This window comes from Equus caballus, chromosome 31, assembly GCF_041296265.1.
Source record: "Equus caballus isolate H_3958 breed thoroughbred chromosome 31, TB-T2T, whole genome shotgun sequence".
Lineage (NCBI taxonomy): Eukaryota > Metazoa > Chordata > Mammalia > Perissodactyla > Equidae > Equus > Equus caballus.
In genome coordinates, this window is record NC_091714.1 from 1,113,688 (window position 1) to 1,140,397 (window position 26,710).

Genomic DNA, 26,710 nt, shown 5'->3' on the forward strand with positions numbered 1-26,710 from the left:
AACACACCTCCCATTTTCCCACCTCTCAGTCTTTTTCGGACTTGAAACCCTATTTCCACTTCCAATTGTACATTTATCTGTAGTTGTCCTACTAGTCTCTTCTTGCTTTTCAAATTCTTTGTCAACCTTAAAATCTTAAATTTTCTAGTTGCAAGTGAATGTTCTCCCGCCAAAACAATCAAGTACACTTGTATATTTGTACCCTATTCTTTCAATGTTGAAACTGCCTACAGGCAGGAAGTGTAATCCACATGGTGCCTCCTAAATATCCTGCCTTCTTGCATGTTGAAAGGCTGAAGTCTCTGTTGAGTTGTAGTGAAGAGTTTTAAATTTGTATTTGACCTACAGACAGAATTCCCAAGGGAGATGAGTAGAACCAAATAACTGAAAAAATATATATATTTAACCTTAAACTCTATCCAGAGAATCTGTTGGAGGGCCCTGATCTGTTAGGAAAATTTGGGGCAAAAATGTCGATTCTTCTTGGTGGGTTCAGATGGGCCATTTCTTCAGTACTCTTGCTAGGGAAATGGGCAGCTAGTCTGATTGAGGTTGTGAGAGAAAGCAAACTGGGAGCAGTTTGGAAGTCTCAAGTTGTTGGTGATGCCGCCACTAATCTGACACCAGTGGGAAAGTCAGGAAAGGGTGGGCTGGGAGAGTCAAAGCAGGTCATTTGTATTACTGTGATGAGCTAGAAATCCCTGTATTTGATCTTTCCAAACCTTTGTCTGATGAGTGTAAGCAAAAAGAATGAATGAAAAGGAAGCCACGGTGTACACTAAATCCAAGAACATTATCTATTGCCTGAAACAAGTCATCGACACTCTCAGATAAGGTGTCTGCTGAGAGGTCAACTTTGACAAATTTCCAGCATCCTTGTCGTCTCATTACAGCCATCTGCCATGTGTTCTTTTAACGTTCAGTTCCTAACTTTTAAAAAAAAATTCTTGATGAAGTCCTAGAAGGGACTAGGTGAAGCCTAAGAACTAGGATTAATAATAACACAGCTCGTATTTTCTTGGTGGCTTTTGTGGGCCTACCATTGTACTATGCCCTTCACAATAATCCTGGAGACTTAGGATTTCTCCCCGCTTTACAGGTGAGAAAAGAGGTAACTGATTTGCCAAGGCTGTGCGGAGTCAGAATCCGTATGGTCCCCAAGTGTCCTGCGGCCACTGCCACGTGTCTTTCAGCCCCGGGAAGGCTTCCACGCAGCCTCCTCACACCTCTCCTCCTCCCCCCGCGCTCACTCTCTCACTGTCTTTGGTGGAAGCTGCTGCGTCAATTACATTCCGACACACAGAATCCTAAACATGCAAGTTGCATTTCAGCTACTTTTACATTTTAAGATTTCGGCACGCACTGAGGCGGATGTGGATAAACTTTGCAAATGACAGCCGCTGAGGGTGTCTCTGGAAGGTACTCGTCCCAAGGCAGGTGGTTCAGGAGCTCCAGGGGGCGGGAGGCCGCGAGCTGAGAACAAAGGCGGGCGAGGGGCGGCGACTGAGGACCTGGAGCGCGAGGAAACGGGCCAGGGCCCTCAAGACCCGCAGCGACACAGCCACCGGGGGTGGGGGGGACCCCCAGGAGGAGTGGGCGGAGGAGGAGAAGAACCCCCCCCGGGAAGAGACCCCCCGAGAGGGAGGGGGCGGAGGAGGAGACGCCCCCAGGAGGGAGGGGGCGGAGGAGGGGACCCTCTGGAAGGAAGGGAGCCCCGGGAGGCAGGGGCGGGGGTGCGGACCCTCAGGAGGGCGAGGGCGGAGAGAGGGACCCCCGGAGGGGCGGGGCGGGGCGGGCACCGCGGGGCGCGGTGGGAGGAGAGGCTGACGTGCGGAGGGCCGGGCCGGGGGCGCGGGGAGGGGGCGGCGGCTGCGGGCCGGGGCGGGGCTGGGGGCCGAGGGGAGCGGCGGGAGGTGGGGCCGCGGAGGGAGCGCGCCGGGCGCGGCGGCGGGGATCGCGCGGGGCTGGGGAGCGGCCGGCGGGCGCGGCCGAGGGCGGCGGGCAGCAGGGCCGAGGGCGCGGATCGCGGCGGGCGGCGGGCGCGGGGGCCGGGCGGGCGCGGAGGGCCGAGCGGGGACCGGGGGCGGGCGCGCCGAGCCGCCCGCGTGCTGCTTCCGCCCGGGGCGGCGCGAGGCGGCGCGCTGGCGGCGGCCATGGCGGTGGCGGCGGCGCTGGCGGGCCGCGGGGCGCGCGGAGGCAGGGGCCGGCCCCCGGGCGGCGGGCGGGCGGAGGGGGCGGGGCCCGGGCGGCGGGCGGCCCGCGCGGCGGCTGCGGCGGCGGCGGCGGCGGCGGCGGCCGGGACGAGGCGGCGGCGGCGGCGGAGGCGGCGGCGCGGGGCGCTCGGGCTGATGGCGGCGGCGGCCGGCCCCGGGACGGCGCTGTCCCCGCGGCCGTGCGACAGCGACCCGGCCACCCCCGGCGCGCAGTCCCCGAAGGTGAGGCGGCGCCGCTCGGCGGGCCGGGGCGCGGGCGGGGGCGCGCCGTGAGGACGCGCGCCGGCGGCCCCGGGGCGAGGCCGAGGGCCCGGGTCAGCGCCGCCGTGCGCCCGCGTCCGGGGCCCGAGCGCGAAGGAAGCAGCCACTTCCCGGGAGGGAGCGTCCGTCCTAGGTCCTCCTCGGCCGAGGGCCGGTGTGGCCGCCGCGGGGAGAGCCGAGCTCCCCCGGGAGGAGCGGGGCCGGCGGCCCGAGCCTCGTTCCCGCGCAGCCACCCCGCAGCCCTGCCCAACTGTAGCCAAACTTTAGGGAAACTGCGGGGCTGCGGGCTTCGGACGGCGGCGAGGACGGGGGTCCCCGAGGCCGAGCGGCGCCGGCAGGGCTGGCTTGGGGCAGCCTCCGGGCGCGCACTGGCCCCGAGCTCGGGCAGGGGCGGGAGAGAGACCCTGCGGCTCCGGCCGCGAGTGTGGACTGGCCCAGCCACCGGGTGAGCCTCGGCGCCTCTGCGTGCCCGGGGCCGGAGGCGGACGGCGGGCGCACCTGTGCCTCGGGTTCGGCCACCGGCCGGTCCTAACACACGCTTCGGTCTCAGTGCCGCGGCCCCGGGCGAACTCTGTGAACCTAGTGTGTCCCTTCGTATGTTAGGGGAGATCGCCGGGAAACGGTCAGCCGCCAGTGTTCACTTTATGCAATAACGCATTTACCTAGAATTTGTAGCGCCCAGTTCTAAACGGTACAGGTCAAACTGTAGTTTCAGCTTTTTTAAGGACTTTTAACTTTCTGTCCCTTTTTGAGTGTCGGTTTTTTTGCCAAGGGAAATGTACTTAAACAAATCGATCTAGAAATCCTTACAATGCTCAGAAGGAGGTAAAATAGAAGCAAATGACGCTTGAATGCTTAGAAGGCGTTATGCCTGAAGTATGGGATATGAGATGTTTCACTTGTGATACTTACGGTTAAATGTAAATTTCGGGGGAATAGATTTAGAGTGCTCTCCATCTCCTACCTAGTTGCTTGTCTCAACAGGAATAGACAGAGCTCTTTAATTGAACGCTTATTTTATAAGAACTGAGAAGGGAATATTCTGTATATTTTACTGTTTGGGAAAGAAACAGTAAATTCCTAACAGCTGGAGCCATTGGAAACTTTCTAAGTGTCATCATAATCATACTAACTTTTATTGGGCCTTTAATTGTTTGCTAGGCCTTGCTCTAAGTCCTTCCCATTTATTAACTCATTTAATCCTTGCATTAGCTAAGTATTATGGACACTATTAACGTTTCAGTTTTACAGATAGGGAGCAGCTCACAGAGGATAACCACCCGGCTAGTGAAGGGTAGTGCCCAGTAAGAACCTAGGCCGTACAGCTGTGGCATGCCTGACCAATATACCTTACTGTCTCTTTATATTATTCTGGAGGATTGCTTTCCTTTTAATGTGTAGCGAGAGGACTGTGGTATTTAGCAAAATTGTATTAATCTTAGAAAGCTACATTACCTTGACTTGAAAAAAAAATCTGTTTTTTTTAGGCCTTATATTCGTTAAGCCTTATCTAATTATTATGTGAATAAATCAGTTTCGTAACATATGATACCTCATTCGTTTCCTGAATATTATTGTCATATAATGGATAATGTCACTTAAAAAAATTCTGAGCCTCTTATTTAAGAGGAAGGTGTGTATTGCTTATTAGGATATATATTTTTGCTAAATTTTTGCAATGTAAGGAAAAGAAATTAACAGGATTGGTAAGCTGTTCGTAGTTCTTGTGTGACCTCTTTTTACAAGGATATACGTATCTAAGGTAGCCAATTAGAATAGTCCTATAAAGCAGCTCTAAGTTGCCTTAAACACTAAATGGTCCACACTTCCCCCAGCTGAGGTAGGAGGGTTGGCTTTAAGTTTATAGAGGGTTTCAGCAGTTCAGTGTGTTTATTTAAAGAGGAAGGCATTTTAACTTTAGTTAGTAAGAAATCAAAAGTAGATTTAGATTTACAGGTTAATTGAAAATTTTCTTATTTTGATTGTATTGAAGATCAGTTTTCAGTTATTTCCAGGTCTTGCCCATGCCAAATTCTTGTCCCATTTTAATTGTAATAGAAAGTTAACAGTTGCATAATCAGTTGTCCTTAGAAAGCCTTTAAGTTGAGCTTGTTAGCAAGTCTGGGAAGATACATAATCATTCTTTTCATATGTATGATTCTTTTATTTTTTGACTCTTTTAAATGTGTAGGATGACAATGAAGATAATTCAAATGATGGAACCCAGCCATCCAAAAGGAGGCGAATGGGCTCAGGAGATAGCTCTAGGAGTTGTGAAACTTCAAGTCAAGACCTTGGGTACTGTTATTTTATTGCTTAATAATGTTTTTTGTGGTATGTTTCTCTTCTCTGCATTAGCTTCCTCCTCCCCTCCCCCTAGCCCTGGCCAAGGCAGTTATTGAAAATTGTAGAATATTTTTGTCTTGTGTTACAGTGTGACACCAAAGTTGCTTTTGTTACTCAGTGCCATTAAAAAAATTTTACACATGAAATTCACCAATTTAACTATTTTTAAGTGTGTAATTCAGTGGCATTAATTACATTCACAGTGCTGTGTAGCCATTACCACTATCCATTTCCAAAACTTTGTCACGACTGCGAACAGAAACTCCATAACCATTAAGGAATAAAAATTCCCATTTTCCCCCTTTCCCAGCCCCTGGCAACCACCATGCTACTTTCTGTCATGAATTTGCCTATTCTAGGTACCTCTCATAAGTGGAATTGTATAATACTCGTCCTTTTGTGTCTTGCTTGTTTCAGCTAGCATAATTTCTTCAAAGTTCATCCGTGTTGTAACATGTATTAGAATTGCTTTCCTCTTCAAGGCTGACCTAATACTCCATTTTATGGCACGATTTGTTTCTCCATTCATCTGTTGATGGGCACTTGGGTTGTTTGCACCTTTTGGCTGTTGTGAATAATGCTGCTATGAACATTGGTGCATAAATACCTATTCAGAGTCTTTTCACTTCCTTTGAAAAGAAAAAGAAGTGAAATAGCTAGATCATATGGTAATTCTATATTTAGCTTTTTGAGGAACAGCCAAACTTTTGTACAGTGGATGCTCCATTTTATATCCCCACCAGCAATGCACCAAGTTTCCAGTTTTTTCATATCCTTACCAATTTGTTATTTTCCATTGTTTGTTTTTTTTTTTGATGATAGCCATTCTAAACAAAAAGTGTGAAATATGAATAATGACTAGTGATGTTGAACATTTTTTCATGTGCTTATTGGCCATTTGTATATCTTTTTTGGAGAAATATCTATTCAAGTTTTTTGCCCATTTTTATGGGTTGGTTTTTTGTTGTTGAGTTGTAGAAATTCTTTGTATATTCTAGATATTAATCCCGTATCAGATCTATGATTTTCAAATATTTTCTCTTATTCTGTGGATTGTTGTTTCACTCTGTTGATAGTGTCCTTTATGCACAAAATTTTTGGTTTTGCTGAAGTCCAAATTGTGTATTTTTTTTGTTGTCGCCCATCTTGCTTTTAGTGTCATATCTAGAATTCATTGCCAAATCTGATATCATGAAAATTCACCCCTATGTTTTCTAAGAGTTTTCTAGTTTTAGCTCTTATGTTTATGTCTTTGATCCATTTTGAGTTAATTTTGGAATATGAAATAAGGTAAGAGTCCTCTTACCTTATTTCATTAGTGTTTGGATATCCAATTTCCCAGCACGATTTTTGAGAGAACTGTTCTTTTTGTCATTACTTTTAATTGGGTACATGCATAAAATAGTGCCACATTTCTGCCTCTTTTGTCCGTTGATGAAATTTAGAGGTTGAATTGGCCTGGGTCCAGAAATCTGTACTCTCTGCTACTCAGTATTCGGATTGATCTGCAGTGCACCGGCACCATCAAACTAAGTCCATTCTTTGCTTTTGGGTTTGTGGAGTCTATGAGAACAAATAATTATGGTTTATAGTTCAATTCATTGAGAAATAGGTTTTTAGAGTTCTGTTTTCACAGCTGTTTGAGACACACTGCACAGCAGATGGGGACCAGAAGTTCATCACTTTACACCTTGGGCACATGGAGTAGTGGCTATGGGTGTTAAGCCCAAGCAATAGAATTCAGAACTGATATTACCGCTCTGTTTTGGCCTTACAGATCTCTTAAGCTAAAAAATGCCTTTGTTCCTAACAATTGTGAGTCTTTGTTTTTTGTGGTCTATATAAAATGTTATTTCTGTTGAACTTTTTTGTTTTGGTATTCCAGATGGTGGTTTCTTTTTCTTCTACCTGTTTTATAATTTTCTTTGATAACTCATGAAATCATGGGACCTTTTTCGTATTGCAAAGTCATAGAAGAGTGACTGAGAATTTAAATAAAGTACTTTTTCCAAATTCTTAAAAATAAATATTCTCAAAAAAAATCCTTAACAATAAAAGTGATTAAAATTTAAGAAAAGCCACATTTAAGGCATAATATATATTTCTGTGCTTAGCTTTAGCTACTATCCAGCAGAAAATTTGATAGAGTACAAATGGCCACCTGATGAAACAGGAGAATACTATATGCTTCAAGAACAAGTCAGTGAATATTTGGGTGTGACCTCCTTTAAACGGAAATATCCAGGTATTAAGTCTTAGTTTGTGTAACAGACTAAATCTAACTTTTAACTAATAGTATTTCTTTTTTGATAGATTGTCACCTTCTGAATATTTGAGTATGGATTATTTATAATATATTTTGTGTCCGTCTGCCGGCTGATTTTCATTTACTGATATCATCCAATATCTCCCTCTACTGCCAATTTGTTCTTTCACCTTGTAAACTTATTTAGAAGCAAAATGAGGAAGATGAAAGTCCTGGGGAAAATTTTAGGAAAAATCATTTTCAGTCCACATGAACCAGTGTTGATTCTTTAGCGGTGTTCCTTGACCTTAGGAATAGAGTAGCTTTGTAAGCTGTGTCTGAATCTGAGAAAGGCCGTACTTCATCAGCCACTGTGGGACAGTTATTTATGTTACCCTCTTGCTGTGGATTATTCTGTTTTCAATTTTATTTTAACTTTTATTTCTTGAATTTGTAAGATTTTTTGTGTAGTCTCTTTAATAATATTTGGAATACGTAGCGAGAAGTACTTTTGTAAATCCATAAAGATTTTAACTTTCTAAAAATTTTAAAAAGTTTTTTAAGCCTTTGAAAGTTTTACAAATGCCTAATATTACAAATGCAAAAGACTATTTTTAATAGTCTTTTATTCTTTTTTTTGGAGATTTAGAGCGACGAGATTTGTCTCATAAGGAGAAACTGTACCTGAGGGAGCTAAACGTCATCACCGAAACTCAGTGCACTCTGGGTAATTAATTCTTTGAATGTGAACTTGGAAAGCTGAACATTTATGGGGTGATGCTCGATGAGTATTTTGTCTCCTTTTCACAAAATTAATGAAATAGACTGAATTATTTAAATACTAAATTGTTTACTTCATTTTTGATAGTTTAAATGCAAAGGAGAATGATATATTTTATAGCAATATCATTTTCTAATGGCTTTCACAGAAGTGTCAAAGTGTGTGTTTTTTGTGCAAAATTTGTACAGTACTTTTTAAAAGTATTGATCCTTATCTCTTAAAAGGCGTGTTTTGCTCAATTTTTAGTTCTGTATGATTGTCTCTGTGCTTTATTTGTAATTTTCCTTTCATAAACATTTTAATGCAACATGGTTACTTTTTAATACAAAACCATGGGAGTTCATTCATCTCGGCAATTGATACAATCTGATAACTATCAGTTTTGAAAATTACCTATATGACGTGTGTGTATGTGTGTGATGCTTTTGGTGAAATTGGAATCCCCGCTGTAGTATTTCTAGGGTCCTGAATTTGAAGACTAAGAGCTACCGCATATTGAAGAAGTCTGTTTTTCTCATCGAGTATCCTGTGTTAATTGCCAGTAGTTAACCTGCATCATTGTTTACAGTTGTTTCTAATAAAGGGATATATGTTTATAGTACATAGAATCTTAAAAAAATACATTTGATTGAAAAATTTATTTCTTTCCTTTTGTAACTTTGGTAATTTATTTCTTTGTAATTGTTTGCCTTTATGACTATTTTTTTATTGTTTTCGAGTGTATTAAAATATTTTGCTTTGGCTATTGGAAAATCTTTTAAATATATAGAGTAGTTTGAAGAAAAAGCAAATTTTGAGAAGTGATTTTATTCACTTATCCTTAAAGTAGCCTCTTTACCTTTTTTTTTGGTCTAAAATAGGTTTAACAGCACTGCGCAGCGATGAAGTGATCGATTTAATGATAAAGGAATATCCAGCCAAACATGCTGAGTATTCTGTTATTCTGCAAGAAAAAGAACGTCAGCGAATTACAGATCATTATAAAGAGTATTCTGTAAGTATTGAGCTGACTGGCAACTTTTATTTGGTTTGGGGAGAATGACATTTTGTAAGGTTACCTGTGACTTCCAACTCTAGTATTTTTATTTCAGCAAATGCAGCAACAGAATACGCAGAAGGTCGAAGCCAGCAAAGTGCCTGAGTACATTAAGAAAGCTGCCAAAAAAGCAGCCGAGTTTAACAGCAACCTGAACCGGGAGCGGATGGAAGAAAGAAGAGCTTATTTTGACCTTCAGACTCACGTAGGACGGCTTAAATTTATTAGTCCCTGACGCTCCCTTACTGCAGAGTTCTCGATGCCTCCTTTGTTGTTGTTGCTGTTCGTACCAGCAACGTGTACTTTTCTTCCCTAGAACTTAAAATATCACTTTTAATGTTGTGCCTGATAATACTCAATTCGCGTGTGTGTATGAGTTTGTCTTCTGCTTTGTGGTTGATGTTCTACTGAATGAGACTGATAGCTGCATAGTGTACTTGCCGTGTCTCTCAAGGGCTGTTGTAAGAGATTTCCATGTTCATTCATTCACTTCTCACAGTTACCGTCTGGGGTTGAAACTAGTGTTAGTTCCGTTTCATAGATGAGGAAGTTGGCTTCAGAGGTTTTATAAGTTGCTCAGGTCACGTGGCTCTTAAGTGGTGAGCAGACACACTGCCTTTCCTCAGAGACGAGGACCTTGGTAAAGAGCCAGACAGAACTCGCTTGTGGACCTACACACACCACCGTCCGCTGGGTTATAGCTGCTGACGTCTCTTGTATTTTTAGCTCTTTTGGGGAGGAGCACAGTGGACAACAAGAGGGATTATTTCCCCAAAACCTTGATTGCTAGCGTGGAATCAGTTTTGTATTTCTTTTCATCTTAACCCAGGTCATCCAGGTGCCTCAAGGGAAGTACAAAGTGTTACCGACAGAGCGAACCAAGGTCAGTTCTTACCCAGTGGCCCTCATCCCCGGACAGTTCCAGGAATATTACAAAAGGTATTCAGTGGTTGCATGTCCCGTCAGTATTGGCTGTTGGTGAGGGACTTCCGAGCCTTGGGTAGTTGGCTCCTAATAGTTCTTAGCTCTGTAAATATTACCATAAGGTGTTGGATAAGATTTGTGTCAATATTCTCTATCTTCTGTGATTCTGTGGCGGAGGGCACCCTCCTGCCAGAATCTGAACATCTGCTGGCTCGGCCTGGGCAGCCCGTCTCCCTGTGCGCCTGTCTCTGTTTCTGCGGACAGGTGCCAGGCTCTCCAGCACCTCACTCCTCGGAGTATGGTCCATGGCCCAGCAGCACTGGCCCCACTTGGAAGCTTGTTGGAAATGCAGGCTCTCAGGCACAACCCCGATGTGCTGAGTCAGAATCTGCATTTTCACAGGTGCCTGCCTGATTCATGTGCAGACACAGGTTTGGGGAGCACTGGCTTAGCCTGCAGAGGATATGCAGGGAGGAGCAGAGGGGCTCCCAGGTGGGCTTGGCCACCTGGTTCCTCCACTCACACCCTGCGCTGGCCTGGCTGCTGCTCCCACTCTGTGTAGCAGGAATGCTGTTAGCTCTTATTCTCAGCCTGGTCATAACTGAAAACAGGGCTAACAGGGTCATTTGGTTTCAAAATCTCAGCTTTTACTTCAGCGTTAAACCCTGCGTTAAGATAGAGAATATTCTTCAAAGAAGAGGATTTAAAATAGTGTACAGGATCATATTATTTGAAAGTCAAATTCAAGCCATGGGTCAGCAAATTTTCTTTTTTTTTATTTTGGGGTCAGCACATTATTGCAATGATGGGCAGTGTTCCAACTCCTTTGCTTTCTGGTGGCTGTCTTAGTTGAGGGAGGTGCAGACCCACTGTCCGCTCCTGAGCACAGGTGCAGAGGGCACTGCTGCCTGGGCGCTCCTGTGGGTGAGGACTGTGAACGTTGTCAGCTGGCTGTGTGCCATCTGACCTGGGGAAGGGGCTGCCAATCCCTGGTTTAGGATAATATAGATGATTAAATTTGCTAGAATACAGGCTTCATGAATTGGTTTAAAATAACTTATTACTGAAAATTTTGTTTCTTAAGTAATATCATGTACCATGCACTGCTGTGATTTATGTGTGTTAGTTTGTTGAATTCTCATGTCCGTTCTGTGAGGTTGACTCTTAGCATCATAGCATTTCACACGGGAGCGGTGCCAGCACACAACAAGCAGTGACAGCTGGGAGAGTAGGGCAGGTGGAGGTGATCAGGCAGCCTGGATTTTGTGCATGATTTTATATTGCCACAGTTTCACCCTTGTCTGCTGACTTGTTTTTTTCTTTTTTGGGTTGAGGGTAAAAGAGAAACATTATCTTTTTTGGGGGAGTGGTGAGGAAGATTGGCCCTGAGCTAACATCTGTTGCCAGTTTTCCTCTTTTTACTTGAGGATGGTTGTCCCTGAGCTAACATCTGTGCCAGTCTTCGTCTCTTTTATATGTGGGACGTGGCCACAGCATGGCTTGATGAGCGGTATGTAGGTCCGTGCCCAGGATCTGACCCTGCAAACCCCGGGCCACTGAAGCGGAGCATGCAAACTCAACCAGTATGCCACCAGGCCGGCCTCTATTATCTTTTGATAATATGAATCAACAGCATAGTGTACACTAAGTCTGGTGAAAAAAATGTTTAGGTTTTTTATTTATTACTTGTCCCTACTTGAACACCAAGATGAAAAATTATTTATTACTTCTAATCATTTTTCAGAAGTATTTGGAGTTAATTGAGAAGATCAAGGCTATCTTCATAGCTCAAAGATTAAGCCATTCCTATTTAGTAATAAAGGAAAGCTGAAATGGTCTTTCTGAACTTCAGGTACTCCCCGGATGAGCTGCGGTATCTGCCGTTGAACACGGCGCTGTACGAGCCCCCTCTGGACCCTGAGCTGCCTGCTCTAGATAGCGATGGCGACTCAGACGACGCTGAAGATGGTCGAGGTGACGAGAAACGGAAAAATAAAGGCACTTCGGTAAGAACGTCTCTGGTAGGAGGGCGCTCCTTTCCTTTGAAGCTTTGCTTGTTGCTTTCCTGGAGTGTCGCATTGAACTTGCATCACTGCCCCCTATGGAAAAGGGACAGTCGTGTGTAATTTTCAGAAAGGTTTCATCAAGAGAAGTTCGTTTTTTTTTCTTTCTGCTTTTTCTCCCCAAATCCCCCCAGTGCATAGTTGTGTATTTTAGTTGTGGGTCCTAGTTGTGAAGAGAAGCTCTCGATTGTGTGCGTGGATGCAGACAAGCCGTGCCTGGCCTCTGGCATGGTTGTTTTTAAAGGGGCTCCTTGTGATCACAAGCCGGTTAGGCAGGGGCACCAAACACCTTTATAGTCAACTCTCTTGATTCCGGAGAGCACACTAACTTGTACTCATATTGCTTAATTAGTAATCTTAGGCTTCCTCTAGGAAAATGTAAAGGTTACTAGTATGTTGTGCTATTAGTTAGGTTTTCCTGTATGACTTTTCTTTGTAACAAAATGCGATTGCTAGACAGTGGGGAAGTTGGTGTGCTCTCTAGAAGTGAAGGAGAACAAAAAACGAGATGGTTGAGGGTTCTCATTTTCTTAGCACTGCATGTTGAGCAACTGGTCCTGTCGAAACTTCTCACTGTAGCCAGCCTGAACCTGGGGACGCAGCCACTCCATGGGCAGCCCATTTCTTTGTCACCAACAGCTGCTAAGACATGTTTAATGATACATGGTGCATAAACTACAATGCCGTTGAAGTACTAATGTGATGATACCACTGACTCCTGGCATTGGTGAGAGGCGGGCTGTGGTGTGGTGAGGGTGTGATGGCATTGGGGTTCTCCCATGCTGCTAGTAGGAGTGTGAATTCATCCAGCATTTCAGGAAAGCATTTTGACAGTATATACCAAGAGTTTTCACTTCTGTAGAATTTGACCTAGCAAATACACTAGTGGAATTTATTTGAAGAACCTAGTCAGATGCTGACAAAGTTTAATTAGAAAAAACGTGCCTTGGAATATTAACAGTATTTTTTTTTTCTTTTGGTGAGGAAGATTGTGCCTGAGCTAACATCTGTGCCAATCTTGCTGTGTTTTGTATGTGGGATGCTGCCACAGCCTGGCTTGATAAGCAGTGTGTAGGTCCATGCCCAGGATCTGAACCTGTGAACCCTGGGCTGCTTAAGCAGAATGTGAACTTAAACACTACACCATTAGGCTGGCCCCATTAACAATATTTTGTGTGTGTGTGTGTGAGGAAGATTGGCTCTGAGCTAAATATCTGTTGCCAATTTTCCTCTTTTTGCTTGAGGAAGATTGTTGCTGAGCTAACATGTGTGCCAGTCTTCCTCTATTTTGTGTGGGGTGTTGCCACAGCATTTCTTGACCAGCAGTGCTAGATCTGCACCCAGGATCCAAACCTGCAAACCCTGGACCACCAAAGCAGAGCATGCGAGCTCAACTGCTACACCACTGGGCCGGCCCCGACAGTATTTTTTATAGTGGAAATTAGAAATAAACCTAACATCCACAATGAATGATATATTAAATTTACCTGATAGAAATGCAGTTCAAAGAATGTTTAATGGTGTGATAAAATGCACGTAACGCTTAAAAATATTGAAACACATGCACACACACACATAATCCAGTTTTGTGTTTTAGAAAGTGAGGGCGCGTGTCTAGATAGGCTCTGTATGTGGTGTGCGATGTGTGAGTCTGGTGTCTCTATGTGTGCAAACATGCATCTAGAAAAAAGAAAAAAGAGATCACGTTCATGTTCCAGTAGCTGACGCAGAATGTTTATCAGGGTGGTTATGGATAACCTTGTTTTTTCATTTATAATTTCCATAATTTATATAAGTATAACATTTTTATTCTAATTAGAAAATTTTAAAAAAGGAAGAATTAGAATATCAGATATCAAATTCCTAAACTTTGAACATCTAAACTATGTCAGATGCTGTTGTAAGTACTCTGCAGTATTGGCCCCTACGTAGTTGAACGTTATGAAAACACAAGCGTGTACTTGAAGAACTTCTTTAATGACCTTTATTGCTCAATGAAAATACCCACACTTGTTTAAAACAGTTTATTTTTTAAATAGTATTTTTGTATGGAACAAATATGTTCCCTTGCGACATGGCAAAATGATGTTGAAGCTGTGTGGTGTAATAATAGCTGAAGCAGATAATTCTGCTTCCATTGACTGAAGTCAGAAAACACAGTTGATGAAGGTACTTGCTGATAGAAATGGAGTTAGCTTTATCTTATAAGGTACTTACAAGATGGATAAATGATTTGTAACATGGCTTATTTTAGTCTCCACTGGAAAAAGTTTTCCTATACTTAGAATTATCTTTATTTTTAAATTGATGGACCTTTAAACCTTTCTTTGAATATTTTCTGTAGTTTTCAAAATTCAGACTCAGATTTCCGTGAATTCCAAGGAATCTCTGTTTGTGCCGTTGACCTGCAGGACAGCTCCTCTGGCAACGTGTCCGAGGGGGAAGGCCTTCCCGACAGCCAGGAGGAGCCTCTCCAGGGAAAACCGAGATCCAAGGACAAAGGTGCCGCCCCAAGAAAAGATGCTTCCAAGCGTTCTGTACTGTCCAAGTCAGTGCCTGGGTACAAGGTAGAAGAGAAAAGCCCCTGACTCAGCTTCCTTCCTGACCAGCTCTCTCCCTGAAATGTTTTAACTTTGAATTTCAAAGTGGTGGAGCTCCTGCCTGCTGCCCTTCGCTGGCTGTCCCTCTGTGGTGTGTGCCCTTTGTCAGCTTCTTTCTTTTTTGCTTTATCTTCCTGGTGGCTTTTCTGTCACTTTTGGCCATGGTTTAGCTTCTGTTTTCTGTATATGTACAAATTGTAAGAGAATCTTTTTTCTCTTCTTAATAGTAACCAGGCAAATAGGATTTTTTAAAAAATTATTTCACAGGCAGAACTTCATACTTTGTTTTGTCAGAGTAAAGGTCATAATTATCTGACATTTTAAATATCCTAGTATTTAGTATAGACATGCTGAGCTGTAAAGCATGGGTGGATATACTGTCACACTATGTTGCATTTTTGTAGTGCCTTTCATTAAGAAAGATATGGGTTTAATCTGAGAATTATTTGATCCATTTGCCAAATTCGGCTAACCCTGCAACAGAAAATAGTAAAATTTGTTATTTACATTGTGGCGATTTTTAGCTTAACCTTGGCACATAGCCCACACAATTCTATGATAAGATTTGTACATTATTTAGCGAGGTAATTTGGCTTAGATTTGTTAACTTTTTGATCTGGGAATTCTTAGAGTGAGATAGTATGTTATCAGGAATATTGGTATTTCTACTGTTTGCTCCTGCTGTCTGCCCTTTCCCCTTCGGAGGGTTAGGGGAGAGGTGAGTAGCCTTAGATATGGGGATTTAGGAATATCACATAAGGAGTGGAATTGGCGGCACATTTTGTGTTTTGGATGGTAGTAGTAAAATACACAGTTACTTTGGTCTGGAATGGGTCAGAATATGCTTTCTGTTGTGGTTGTGAAGGTGTTTTGAAGGAGCGTTTTAGAGTAAGGTGAAGAAGTTGTGCCAACTGGCGTTGTAAACGGCTTATTGGCCGTCAGAACTGGGGTTGCGGTAGGTCATCCAGGAGGACGGGGTCAGGTGAGCTGCTGCCAGCTTCCCTGGCAGCCTGACCAGAACCCTGGTCACGGTTCGTTTACCTTTCTTTTCCTGAAATAAAAAAGCGACTTAAGTTAGTGTATTCCGTATTTCATTAGAAAATGCCTTTATGTAATCAACTTAAAAATACATGTTTTTTCAGCCTATGGCAAGCGAATCTCAAGCTGCATTCAGCAAGTTAGCTTCAATAGGCTGCAGCCATGTGGTTTTTGTACTTGTTTTTACATATATAGCTTGTCTAATTTTTTAAACTAAAGATTTAAATTAATGCTTAATAATTCAAAGCAGATGAACTCCAAAGATTAAATTTTGGAAAGTTAACCTGGTGCGTCTGCTACACAGTGTGCTACAGGTCTGATAAGAGCTTCATAAGGGGGTGGCAGCTCAAAGCATACCATCAGTGTTAAGTAGACCTTTCAAACAATAAGCCTGGATTAATTATGGGTTAAAAAAAAGAATATTGAAATAAGTGTTTTAATCGAGGCTGAAAATGAAGAAGCATTCAATACTATGATTGATTTATTGTAGAAGAAATCATATAGATTAACCTAAATTGATAGTACTCAAAGGAGTGTAATATGCAAAATAAGCATTTTGTAATCTTCTGTGAACATTTTTAGTACCTAAAAATGTTTCAGGTATTTCAAAGTTTGGAACAACCAGTATCTAGACTTAACACATTAATGTGAACATGTTTATTAAAAGTTAACCTCTCTGTGAAAAGTATTAATAAGCCAAGATGTGCCTAAGTATTAGGGTACTTCAACCTGAAGGCGTGTGTAGAAATGTGTTTTAAAGTATGGGAGTTAAGAAAAATGGCAATGTGTCTGATGACTTGCTTGATAAGAATCACTAGTCTTGCCCTTGATTTGTAGGACAGTATTGTTTAGGTTACATTAACCTGAAATTAAAGCATAATTGTTAGGATTCAGGCCTATATTACAAGTATGTCATTAAATTTTATAGTATATTAGTGCTACCATATCACTTATCTTTGGTTATTTTTCAAGCAGGAAAATAAGTATATTATGAGCCTTTTATTTGAGATACTGAGAACTATTAGAATGAGTATTTTAATTGTCTTGTCAATAGTGAAACTCTGATGTTGTTGCAGTTATGCGAAGTAAAACTGACTGTCCCTGTCAGACATACATAGGGTTCCGTTGCATTAATCTTCAGGAGAGTTCTGCACACTGTTCCCTTCTTCCTCCGTCGAGTGTGCAGTGCACTGAGAGACTGGCTTCCCAGCGCAGTTATCTGCTCTGTAGAGTGCTGGCGTGAGCGCTGTGGCTTCCTAGTGAGTCCAGAGTGCGTGAATGAACACAGCGTTTGGTATGGAGCTGTGGCCTCCTCCTAGAGAATGCTACAAAGCTCTGTCTCTGTCTCTCTCTCTCCCTTCTCCACCCCTGTCTCTCCCTCTTTTCATCAAGATGAAGACTGTTGGGTAAGAAAAATTTTAAGTGGTTTAACCAAACATGATTTTAAGTTTAGAAGTAAATCTGGAATTTTCTTGGTGTCCTTTTAATCATAGGTGTTTAATGTATATTTTAATGATTGTAGAACTTGAACTGCTCTAGAATGTGAATGACTAGCCCTGTGTTTTATTCCTTTTGACTTTTGTAAAGGATCTCCTATAAGGAGTTCTTTTTTTAGAATTTAATATTGTGTGGTTACTTCCTTGACTTTAGTGAAAGATACTAGAGTACTTAGTATGCCAGTATCTAACTTAAACTACAATATTAGATAAGTATATCTTTTACATTCAGTACAGGTACTATAACCAAAAGATATTTCTTATTTGATGGATGGCGAGGTTGCTTTTTGCTGTATATTATGGCAGTTACAGATTTGATCGTATCTGAACCAGAATTTGGATCATGAAAGTGCACTTGCTAGCCATTTTTTATTTAGGTATAGGAAAACACAATGAGAACCTTATGCTTAGAATGTAGCAGGAACAAGAGGGTAACGCACTGCAAGACTTAAAAGGTTTGAGCATGTGACACTATCCTTTTGTGGGGGAGCAGGGTAGAAAGGTATACATACGTACAGGAGATGTAGAATAGCTCACAGTACAGTTTTATATGTATGTTTTAACTTCTATGATATTTATTATTTTGTAGAGACATTTGTGATTGTTTAGAGTAATTGTTTTTATTATATTTATGTATAAGGTTGACTTTTTTAAATAAATAAGCCAAAAATTCTTTTTGAATGCCTCTGTCATCTTTTGCAAAGAAAGATAATTTAAAGAATAAAAAACTTAAAGAATTAAGAACGACTTGTTTAGACTAACAGGTTTGGAAGGTGGCAGTGAGACCGTTCAGAGCCGGAAGGCCGTAGACAAAGTTGGAGTTTCCTTTATGCTCCTCTTTGGTTCAGTAACTTAGGAAAAAGAAATCTAAGATGCATTTGGCTGGGTTGGAATAAAACAGAAATATAATCTATTTAAAATAATTTTTCTCCCAGTTCATATATAAATATGTCCCCAGCCCCCATTTCATACTTGGCCCATGCTTGCTCTCCTTTTTCTCCCACTGACCTTATGTATTCATACAGTGGGAGTGAGCATCGCATCGTCATGGTCAAGCCTGTGGTGTTGGAGTGCTCTCCCCCCAGTGATTGCAGGTGCACTGAACCTTTCCTTCTTTGTCCTTTTCCAAGTGTTGCCAAGTGTGTTTAAAGCTAAATGCCTTCATTGGATTAAGCGTGTTTTTAGTCTGGAAAATGAATAGTACTCAAAATGTAAGAGTGTTTGTGTATTTATTGAGTGATAATTTTTTTTGCTTGTCTGAAAAATTTTTTATGTTTTGTATCTCATACTGAATGCATTTTCCCATGTAGGCTCTGTTATTAATTTATTAGATACGCAAAGGGATTCATCACACAGCTCGGTTTTCCACACACATTTATGCATGACAGTGTATGCATGAGACATCTTTCAACTAAACATGTGAAAACATTGATTTTGTAACTTAGATTTTATAGATCTAGTTTTACAACTTTGGAAAGTGTCAGTTTTTAAACAAAATCACTATATAAGCTGCTTAAAACTGAGTCTTTTTTTAATAGTAAGCTAACTTACATGCAATAGTCATTTGTCCGTAGCTTTTGTCTTCCAATTAATAGCGCAGTTTGACATTGTATTTAGTCTTCCCTTCCGGTTCATTATGGAGATCTTACTGTGCATGTGGGGAGTGTAGAATTCGACATTTAATCCTGACATGAGACCATGCAGTTGAGAAAATTTAAAGTCAAATGTAAGGCTTTAGTCAGTAGGCCATTATGTGTTGAAAGCAGACTCATGTCAAGTTATGTCTTTCAAAAAGGTCCTCCTTAGCAAGTTACCAAAAGTAAAGATAAGGCATATACAGTAACAGAATTCCTTTTGAACCCATAGTAAGTTCTTCTGGCATGAATTTATAGCCCTCTTCTACCTTCCAGCCAAAGGTCATTCCAAATGCTCTATGTGGAATTTGTCTCAAGGGTAAGGAGACCAACAAGAAAGGGAAGGCTGAGTCACTTATCCACTGCTCCCAGTGTGATAACAGTGGTAAGTATCGGCATATGTTCTTAACGTTTAACCACTGTCTGTGTTAAAAAATCCAAAAACTAGGGTTTTTAGTTGTCAGATAGACTTGAACCAAAGAATCATCAGGTATATGGGGTAACTTGTAAGGCATAGACAACCTCGATGTATTTTCTTCTACCATGTATTTTCAGTTCTCTTTGGCTATTAAACATTGTATCCCTTCTTGAGAAATCCCAAAACAAACTAGCTTTTTATTATGCCATATTAAGTTACAAATTCTTGTGTGAAATTCTACTAATATTGGTTTTGGTTTAGGCCATCCTTCTTGCCTGGATATGACCATGGAGCTTGTTTCTATGATTAAGACCTACCCATGGCAATGTATGGAATGTAAAACTTGCATTATATGTGGACAACCCCACCATGAAGAAGAAATGATGTTCTGTGATGTGTGTGACAGAGGTTATCATACTTTTTGTGTGGGCCTTGGTGCTATTCCATCAGGTAAAGGTGAAAAAAGGACCATTATCTTTGAGTGAATGGACTCTCCCAGCATTGTTATACAGGCTGCATCAACACCATAATGACATGAAGGACCTGTAGACCCTTCTGTTCACAAGACAAGACCAACGCTGTGATTACCTAGATCATGTCCACCTGCTTTTCATCCCTAGACACCCCAACTCAAGGACACATGAGATGTCAGAGCACCTAGTCTAAGTTTTGGAAATAGAGCTCAATGTACAGAATGAGCCAGTGTTTTCCCAATGAAATAGCTAAAGCAACAGCATCAATTTGTTTCAAAGCCTTGATTTTATTTTTGTCATCTATTTAGAAACTTAACAAAATGACTGTTATGCCTTTATACATATTAAACCAGATTTCTATAAATCGAGGCAGCTTGCAAATTCCAGAGAACTTTAGAATGAACACAGGATCGAAGAATAAATCACAGTAATCTAAAACATTACACACATAATTGTGTAATTTGAGAACTTATTTGCATAGTTAATACTGTATAATACTTTATATAAAGTATATGCCTGGAACTAAGTTTCCTGGGAATCGTTAAGAAGCAAGCAACTTAAGTTCTGTAGTAATTCAGATCAAGTACGTAGTGCAGATTATCAGTGTGCTGTCAGATACTCGTAAGTTTTAAAGTGCTGTGTCGGCATAGTACGCCAGAACCTGCGAGGATGCTGTTAGATACACAGCTGCCTGTGAGCAGCGGAGAGAAAGGCTGAAAATAAACCAAACTCAAGAACAGGTTTTATATTTGGATTTGTACTGAACTTAAGTGTGACAGTGTTTGAATTTCAGAAAGAATTATCGTGATGTTTTGAAGGTCCCTTTTATCACATTGCTTCTCCCACCATGTCTCCCTCCACCACTTATACTCAATTTCACATGGGGTTGATTACCCTGATCATCTGAAGGGAAGTTTACATTTTTCTCCTGATTTTAAGGAGCTCATTAGTGCCCTTCCCACCACAAATCCACAGAGGACTATCATTAGTGATAACTAAGAAAGGAGAGCTAAATGGGTTTAAAATTCAGTGCTACAAAATTAAATTTCATTTTATATTAACTAACAATTTTTCTCCTAGGTCGCTGGATTTGTGACTGTTGTCAGCGAGCCCCCCCAACACCCAGGAAAGTGGGCAGAAGGGGGAAAAACAGCAAAGAGGGATAAAATAACTTTTTGACCTCAATATTGTAATACGCATTTAAATGAACTATTTGGTGCCAATTTATTTACAACATTCTCATTTTTATTCCAATAAAAGATTTTTTTTGAAATTAACTATTTGCTTAAAATCTGCAAGTTGATTTATTTCTGTTATAAGCTACTCTCATGTAGAGAAAGAGTTCATCTTCCAAAAGGTTTTTATATCTTAGTACTTTGCCTCTCAGAAATTCAGTGGAAATATTAGACAGCTTAATTGAAATACTTAACTATTCTTCTATTAGCCTGAAAGTTACTTTTATTTTTATGAAATTTTCCTAATCTGTATTGTTTCTGGGCTACCATAGGTAGCATAACAAAGTTATTTAATAACGGAAGAATTTTAATAAATAGGTAGCCCAAGATGTTACCATTACAAATGACCTGATGAGATTGGTGCAGGTGATTTTAGAACCGTCCTTAACTGGACCTGCCTGCCAGGAAGTCCCGTTTAGGCAGGAGGTACCGTTCCTGCTTGCGGTGTAGGCCTGGGGCGTCCGTCCACGCTCAGGCAAGTATGAAGAAAACTTTACATTTCAGACTTGGTTTTACTAACTCTTCAAAGCCTACACCGTCTAACTTCATTTAGAATCGCTAGAGGAAATCATAAAGCTATTAGCCTTTTAATGTGAGCAAACTGCATGAAAGGTTGCTTTATTTTGATTTCTTTTATATACACCTACATTACTGCAATAATCTTTTTAGTCACCTGGCAAACTAATCAAAAGTGGAGTTTGAACATTTTATTTTTCATACTCCTTTTCTAGGAACTTTGATCTTTAAATGAAAACAGACACCATGCCGCGGCTCTTGCTACTTTGGGGTAACTGAGGTAGCAATGGCATGGCTTTACGTCACCAGCACATCACCAGGGGAGAGCAGCTAGTTCACAGCGAACCGCAATCAACTTCACAGGTTAAGGTATTACACTCCAGAGTATGTGCAGTGAAATCAAAACAGAATTTCAAGTACCAGCTTCAAAATACTAATTAGTATTGTCCAGAGCACGGACTCCTCTTCCTGAGACGCATCTTCCGGAGCGTAAGCGTGCTTGTGACTCGGATCACTGCCGTCCGAGTAGGCGGCCTCGCCGAACGGGTGCTGTTCGACGGTGCGGTCGTAGTACACTTTCATCTCAAACTCGCTCTCGTGGTGAGACGGGTGTCCGTAGATCCCGATGCCCACGGGGCGCTGGAAGTGCGCTGGAATAAAGACGACGTCCTGGCCGCAGGTGACGGACTGCAGCTCGTAGTCGTCGAAGCTCGGGTGGAGCGTGCCGTCAGACACGTACAGGTCTGCGTCGCCCTTCAAGCTCTGCATCTGAAGAACTATCTTTCCCTCGTGATTTAACCTCAAATAGCTGTAATTCCCAGCTCCTATCTGACCCTGAACGACGTGCAGAAGGACCCATTCTTCTGGAACTTGCTCCTCGTCAGAGGAGCTCACCGAGGACACAGCTTGAGACGCCAGCAGTAGGAGCAGCGCGCTCTTCCAGGGAGCCGCCATGATGCGCCCTAGCCCCGCGACCTCCACATCTGCGAGCGCTCTGCGGAGAAAGGAGAGGACACGCTCAGCACGCCCCTGGCACCGGGGCAACGCTGCGCTCAGGACAGGACAGTCCGCCCAAGCCAGCAGCCTGGGCTCAGACTTCGGGCGGGTCCAGGGCGACCTCTGCGGCCCGCTGCCCTCGCCCTCGGCCCAGGGAAGGGGAAGGGATGGGGAGGGAGGGGATGAGAAAGGGAGGGCAGAGGAGGGGGTAGGGATGCGTAGAGGAGGGGAGGGGAGGAGAGGATGAGAGAGGGAGGGGAGAGGAGGGGGTAGGGATGCGTAGAAGAGGGGAGGGAAGGAGAGCATGGGGAGGGGATGAGAAGGGGAGGGGGTAGGGATGCGGAGCGGAGGGGAGGATGGGGAGGGGAGAGAAGAAGGAGGGCAGGGGGAGAGGATGGGAGGCCGTGCAGGGAGCGGCCCGCGCGGAGAGGGGCACGGAAGGCACGGAGCGGAGAGGAGGGCTAGCGGGCAGGCCGGGAGGGCAGCGCGGGCCGGGGAGGGCGGCTCCGGGGCTCCGCCGGGCGGGGAGGGGAGGGAAGGCCGGCCTCTCGCCTCCGACTCACCCCGCTCCCCGCAGGGCCCCGCGCCAGCAGCAGCGGGCCAGGCCGGCGGCCGCGCCAGAGCAGGCGGAAGTGAGGCGGCGCCCGGAAGTGACGCAGCGGCCCCAGCGAGGCCGCCCGGAAGTGGCGTGGCGATGGGAAGCGAGGCCTCTCTGGGAGCGACGGGCCTCCGGGCTCTCGCGAGAACGGCGAGAGGGGCGGGGGCGCTAAGAGACGGAGAGCTCGTAACCATGGCGACGGGACGGGGCGGGGCGCAGGCCCTACGCTCTCGGATGCTCACCTGACTGCGCATCCGCCTCGCAGGTCCCCAGGTGAGAGGCAGGAGCGCCCGAAGGAGCCTAGTCAGGGCACCTGTTCCCTGTCCTGTGTTCACCTGACTGAGCGTCCACCTCGCAGGTCCCCAGGTGAGAGGCAGGTGTGCCCGAGGGAGCCTCGTCCGGGCAACTGTTCCCTGTTCTCCTTTCCTCTTAAGAACATGGTATTTTTTTAAATGCTTCTAAAAGAGGTTTCAAGATGGAGTTGTATTTATATTCAGAATTTATTTTCTTAATTTAGAATATGGTGTTAAGAGGCACCCATTGGCGATTGAAAAGAGATTTCCCTAGGAAACATTATGTGCATTTTAGTGTCACACTTTTGTGTTGATTTCAATTCTTGTGTTTCATTTAGAACCTGCTGAATCACGTTTGTGGAAACAAGTGGCGTGTAAATATGAAAAACATGCAATGACCCTTGTGGCCATTTCTATAGAAGCTGAACTTTGTCAAGTAGTTACAAAACTTGTGGGTTGGTCAGGATGTAACGGAGATTGACATGTATTGGGTTAAAGAGTGTGTATGTTGCCACATTGACGTGGTACGTTTGCAGTCACTTATGGGTGCGTAAAACTGGCATGAGGATATATGGCTGATTACATTTTTGGGGTTGATTTGCCTGAAGTTGGGCGAAGCTGCATCCAGGTGGGTAGTGATGCACTGGTCTTGGGCTAATGATGGAGATGGCACTAGTGGGTCTCAACCCCTTCTCCTGCAGAAAGTATCTGGGTACAGGTCTGATACCCCCATGAAACTAGGCAGTTCCTGAGTGTAACTATGCATTTTATTTCTCTGTTAAGAATGCATATCAGACTGGAATACAAGAGAGTGGATACAACACAGGCATACATCTGGATCTGTTTTGAATCATTAAAAAAGGAAATGATTTTAAAACATCGGTATAACTCTTATTAGAAGTCAATGATTTGTGCTTACCTATTAAGACACAGGCACAAAAGTCAATCTGTGGCCTGTAAGTCAGTCTGGCCAACAGAAAGAGGGTATCAATTTTTTGTTGTTGTTGTTATTAAAGCAGCTAAATATAAAGAGTAGTATTACCTTTTAAAATGTTTAATAATTTAGGAAAGAACTTAAAGACAGACATACCTGGGTATAATTTTGTACTGTTTCCAAACCTCTGTTGTCAGTCGTTACTCCATTTTATACTCGTTATACCTTCAGGATAGCTAGAGTTACAACTTCTCTCCTGTTCTGGCTGATGTGGAGAACTTTATATCTTCTTTTGCTACAAAATAAACCATTAAGGGTACTTTAATTATGGTGCTATTTATCACTTTACTATAGGAGCTCAACATGCTGTCCAACCACCATGTTAACGTTTTCCTAACTCAAGAATAAAACAGCACTTTTCTGGCTTGCTTAGCTGCTAAAAGAGAAAGATTATGATCTTTTCTAATCAGAAGGGGGTAATTTCTTTTTCTAAAAGTATACAGATACACATATATACATAGAAAAAACCCAGAAGGAGATGCACAGGGTTTTAACAGTGTTGCCCCTTGAGTAGTAGAGAAGAATTATTTTTTTTTCTTGTATGGATTTTCTAACTTTGTACAATTCACATGCATTGCTTCTGAATCAATAAAAAGGTCTTGAATGTACAGCCTCCAGTTTTCTGGGATCACTGTCGGCTTTGTGTTTACTGACTTAACTTTAAAACTATGGTCTCTCCAGAAGCCACTTGTCACTACGTTTTCCTGAAGTGCTTACATAGTCTTAGATACACTAGAATCTTATTAAAAAAAAAACTTTAGTGTATCCTCTGAGACTTGTTCCTATGCATGCATATCAGACTCTTACATTGTTTTCTCCTGGGGAATGTGCAGCCTGGAGAGGAGGTGGGTGGGGAGGGAAAGTTCAACTGTATTATTTCTGCATTGTTCAAGTGCTTTGCACTGTATTGCTTTTGTAAGCAAAAAAGTGAAACCATTTATATCAGTGAGGGTAGACTAGTGCCGTGGCAAACAACCCTGACAGTTGTATCTTTCTCACACAGTCCTATGTGGCTGCTCAAGTAGGATCACACTCTTAAGCATCAGAGACCTCTTCCATCTTGTGGTTCCCTCTTCCCTAGGCTCTCCAAATCCTCTCCATTTAGCCAGTGGGTGGGGGAAGAGAAGAGAGAATCATGTATGGGAGGGTTTTAGGGGCTACATTACTTATGCCCACCTACTGCCTGTCCCTGCTGCCATGGCCAGAGCTCAGCTGCGTGGTGGCACCTAGCTGCAAGGGAAGCTGCACCATGTAGTTTCCAGAAGGAAAGGGAATGAATTGTTGAACAAGGGGCAGTACCTGTCATTGCCTCCTTTCTTGTGACCAGACATCTGCTTCTCTCTTGAGTCCACATGAAGAACCCATCTCCCCAAGGCACACATCTAGTTGTGGCATCCAGTGTGACACAGAGCATCTGCCAGCATGGCACAGTTCTCTCCCTCAGGCCCGGATATGGTTCCTTATGGTCCAGGGACCTATGAACTAAAAAGACAGGCTATCTTCTCCCCCACCAAAGCACAGGGTTTAAATGTGACCAGGGTTATTGTAACAGAATCTCCCCTTCATAAGGGACGTTGGTCCATAGTGACGCTGAAATCTGGTGGGGTGATCTAATTAGATTTATATCCAACTTAAATCCTATTTGACCCTGACTCTGCTGCCTCGACCCTCCTCTTGTATGTTGTTGGTCCTACCCTCAGGTCTCTTCCCTCCATGGCCTCATCTGAAGGGGTCAGTGAGATGATGCTGTCCTCAGAGACGCCATGGTCCACCTCCTGCACCGATGAAGAAGGGCCCAAAGATGCTCAGTCTTAAGCAGCCAGCATGTCTTTATCTGTTGCTCCATGTTTCTGTGGCCTCTTGGCTCTCTTAAGAGCACAGTGGGCCCTGGTCTGTCCATCCAGTCAGCTGAACGTGCCAGCTAGCAACTCCACTGTAATCCTGCCGACTTAAGCTTTCAAGGCTTTTATTTTTCTTTTTTGTATACTTGCCCTCTTGTCTGTCTTGGAACTGAAAGGCTGGTACCTGGAGGTTATATGGAACTGAAGGCTTAAGTGGGAAGGCAACCATCCTTGATGTGGTTTCAGGTCTTACATTCAAGCCTTTAATCCATTTTGAGTTAATTTTTGTATATGGTGTAAGCTAATGGGCTACTTCCATTCTTTTACACTTGGCTGTCCAGTTTTCCCAGCACTGTGTATTTAAGAGACTTTCCTTTCTCCGGTGTATGTTTTTGGCTCCTTTGTGGAAGATTAGCTATCCATAGATGTATGGTTTTATTTCTGGGCTTTCAATTCTGTCCCATTGATCTTTGCATCTGTTTTTGTACCAGTACCATGCTGTTTTGATTACTATAGCTTTGTAGTATACTTTGAAGACAGAAGCATCTTTGAAGATGCTTCCAGCTTTATTCTTTTTTCTCAGGATTGTTTTGGCTATTTGAGGTCTTTTATAGTTCCATTTAAATTTTAGTATTCTTTGTTCTATTTCCCTAAAGAATGTCATTGGGATTCTGATTGAGATTGAAATGAGTCTGTAGATTGCTTTAGG

At 43.2% G+C, this 26,710-nt stretch overlaps 3 protein-coding genes across 43 annotated transcripts in view; 2 read left to right on the forward strand and 1 right to left on the reverse strand.

Annotated features, from left to right (window-relative positions):
- The first annotated feature begins 1,256 nt into the window (after nt 1-1,256).
- PHF10 (PHD finger protein 10) lies at nt 1,257-20,805 on the forward strand. Of its 8 annotated transcripts, none has more exons than XM_070256198.1 (12): nt 1,257-1,419; nt 4,666-4,772; nt 6,935-7,065; nt 7,709-7,792; nt 8,707-8,840; nt 8,938-9,087; nt 9,712-9,821; nt 11,659-11,812; nt 14,281-14,436; nt 18,914-19,022; nt 19,317-19,505; nt 20,609-20,805. In XM_070256198.1, exons 2-12 carry the CDS (start codon nt 4,720-4,722, stop codon nt 20,692-20,694), a joined length of 1,356 nt encoding a protein of 451 aa, XP_070112299.1. In that variant the 5' UTR covers nt 1,257-1,419; nt 4,666-4,719; the 3' UTR covers nt 20,695-20,805. The 8 variants fall into 8 exon arrangements, with proteins under 8 accessions (XP_070112299.1, XP_070112300.1, XP_023488872.1 ...); XM_070256199.1 differs by having other exon boundaries at nt 7,715-7,792; XM_023633103.2 differs by lacking the exon at nt 1,257-1,419 and adding an exon at nt 2,276-2,435 and having other exon boundaries at nt 7,715-7,792.
- Nucleotides 19,796-22,971, reverse strand: C31H6orf120 (chromosome 31 C6orf120 homolog). Its single transcript, XM_014738166.3, has 2 exons — nt 22,839-22,971; nt 19,796-22,273 (listed from the first exon to the last, which is right to left on the reverse strand). The coding sequence occupies exon 2, from the start codon at nt 22,231-22,233 to the stop codon at nt 21,679-21,681; it is 555 nt and encodes a 184-aa protein (XP_014593652.1). The 5' UTR covers nt 22,234-22,273; nt 22,839-22,971; the 3' UTR covers nt 19,796-21,678.
- WDR27 (WD repeat domain 27) overlaps nt 22,945-26,710 on the forward strand; it is a 213,696-nt gene continuing 209,930 nt past the window's right edge. For 13 of the 34 annotated variants that reach the window (XR_011434342.1, XR_002805246.2, XR_011434340.1 and 10 more), the window contains exon 1: nt 22,964-23,239. The gene's annotated coding sequence lies outside the window, so the exon portion shown is untranslated. Of the gene's footprint in view, nt 23,240-26,710 lie in introns of all 34 variants that reach the window. The other 21 variants (XR_002805250.2, XR_011434345.1, XR_011434334.1 and 18 more) reach the window with 5 other exon arrangements.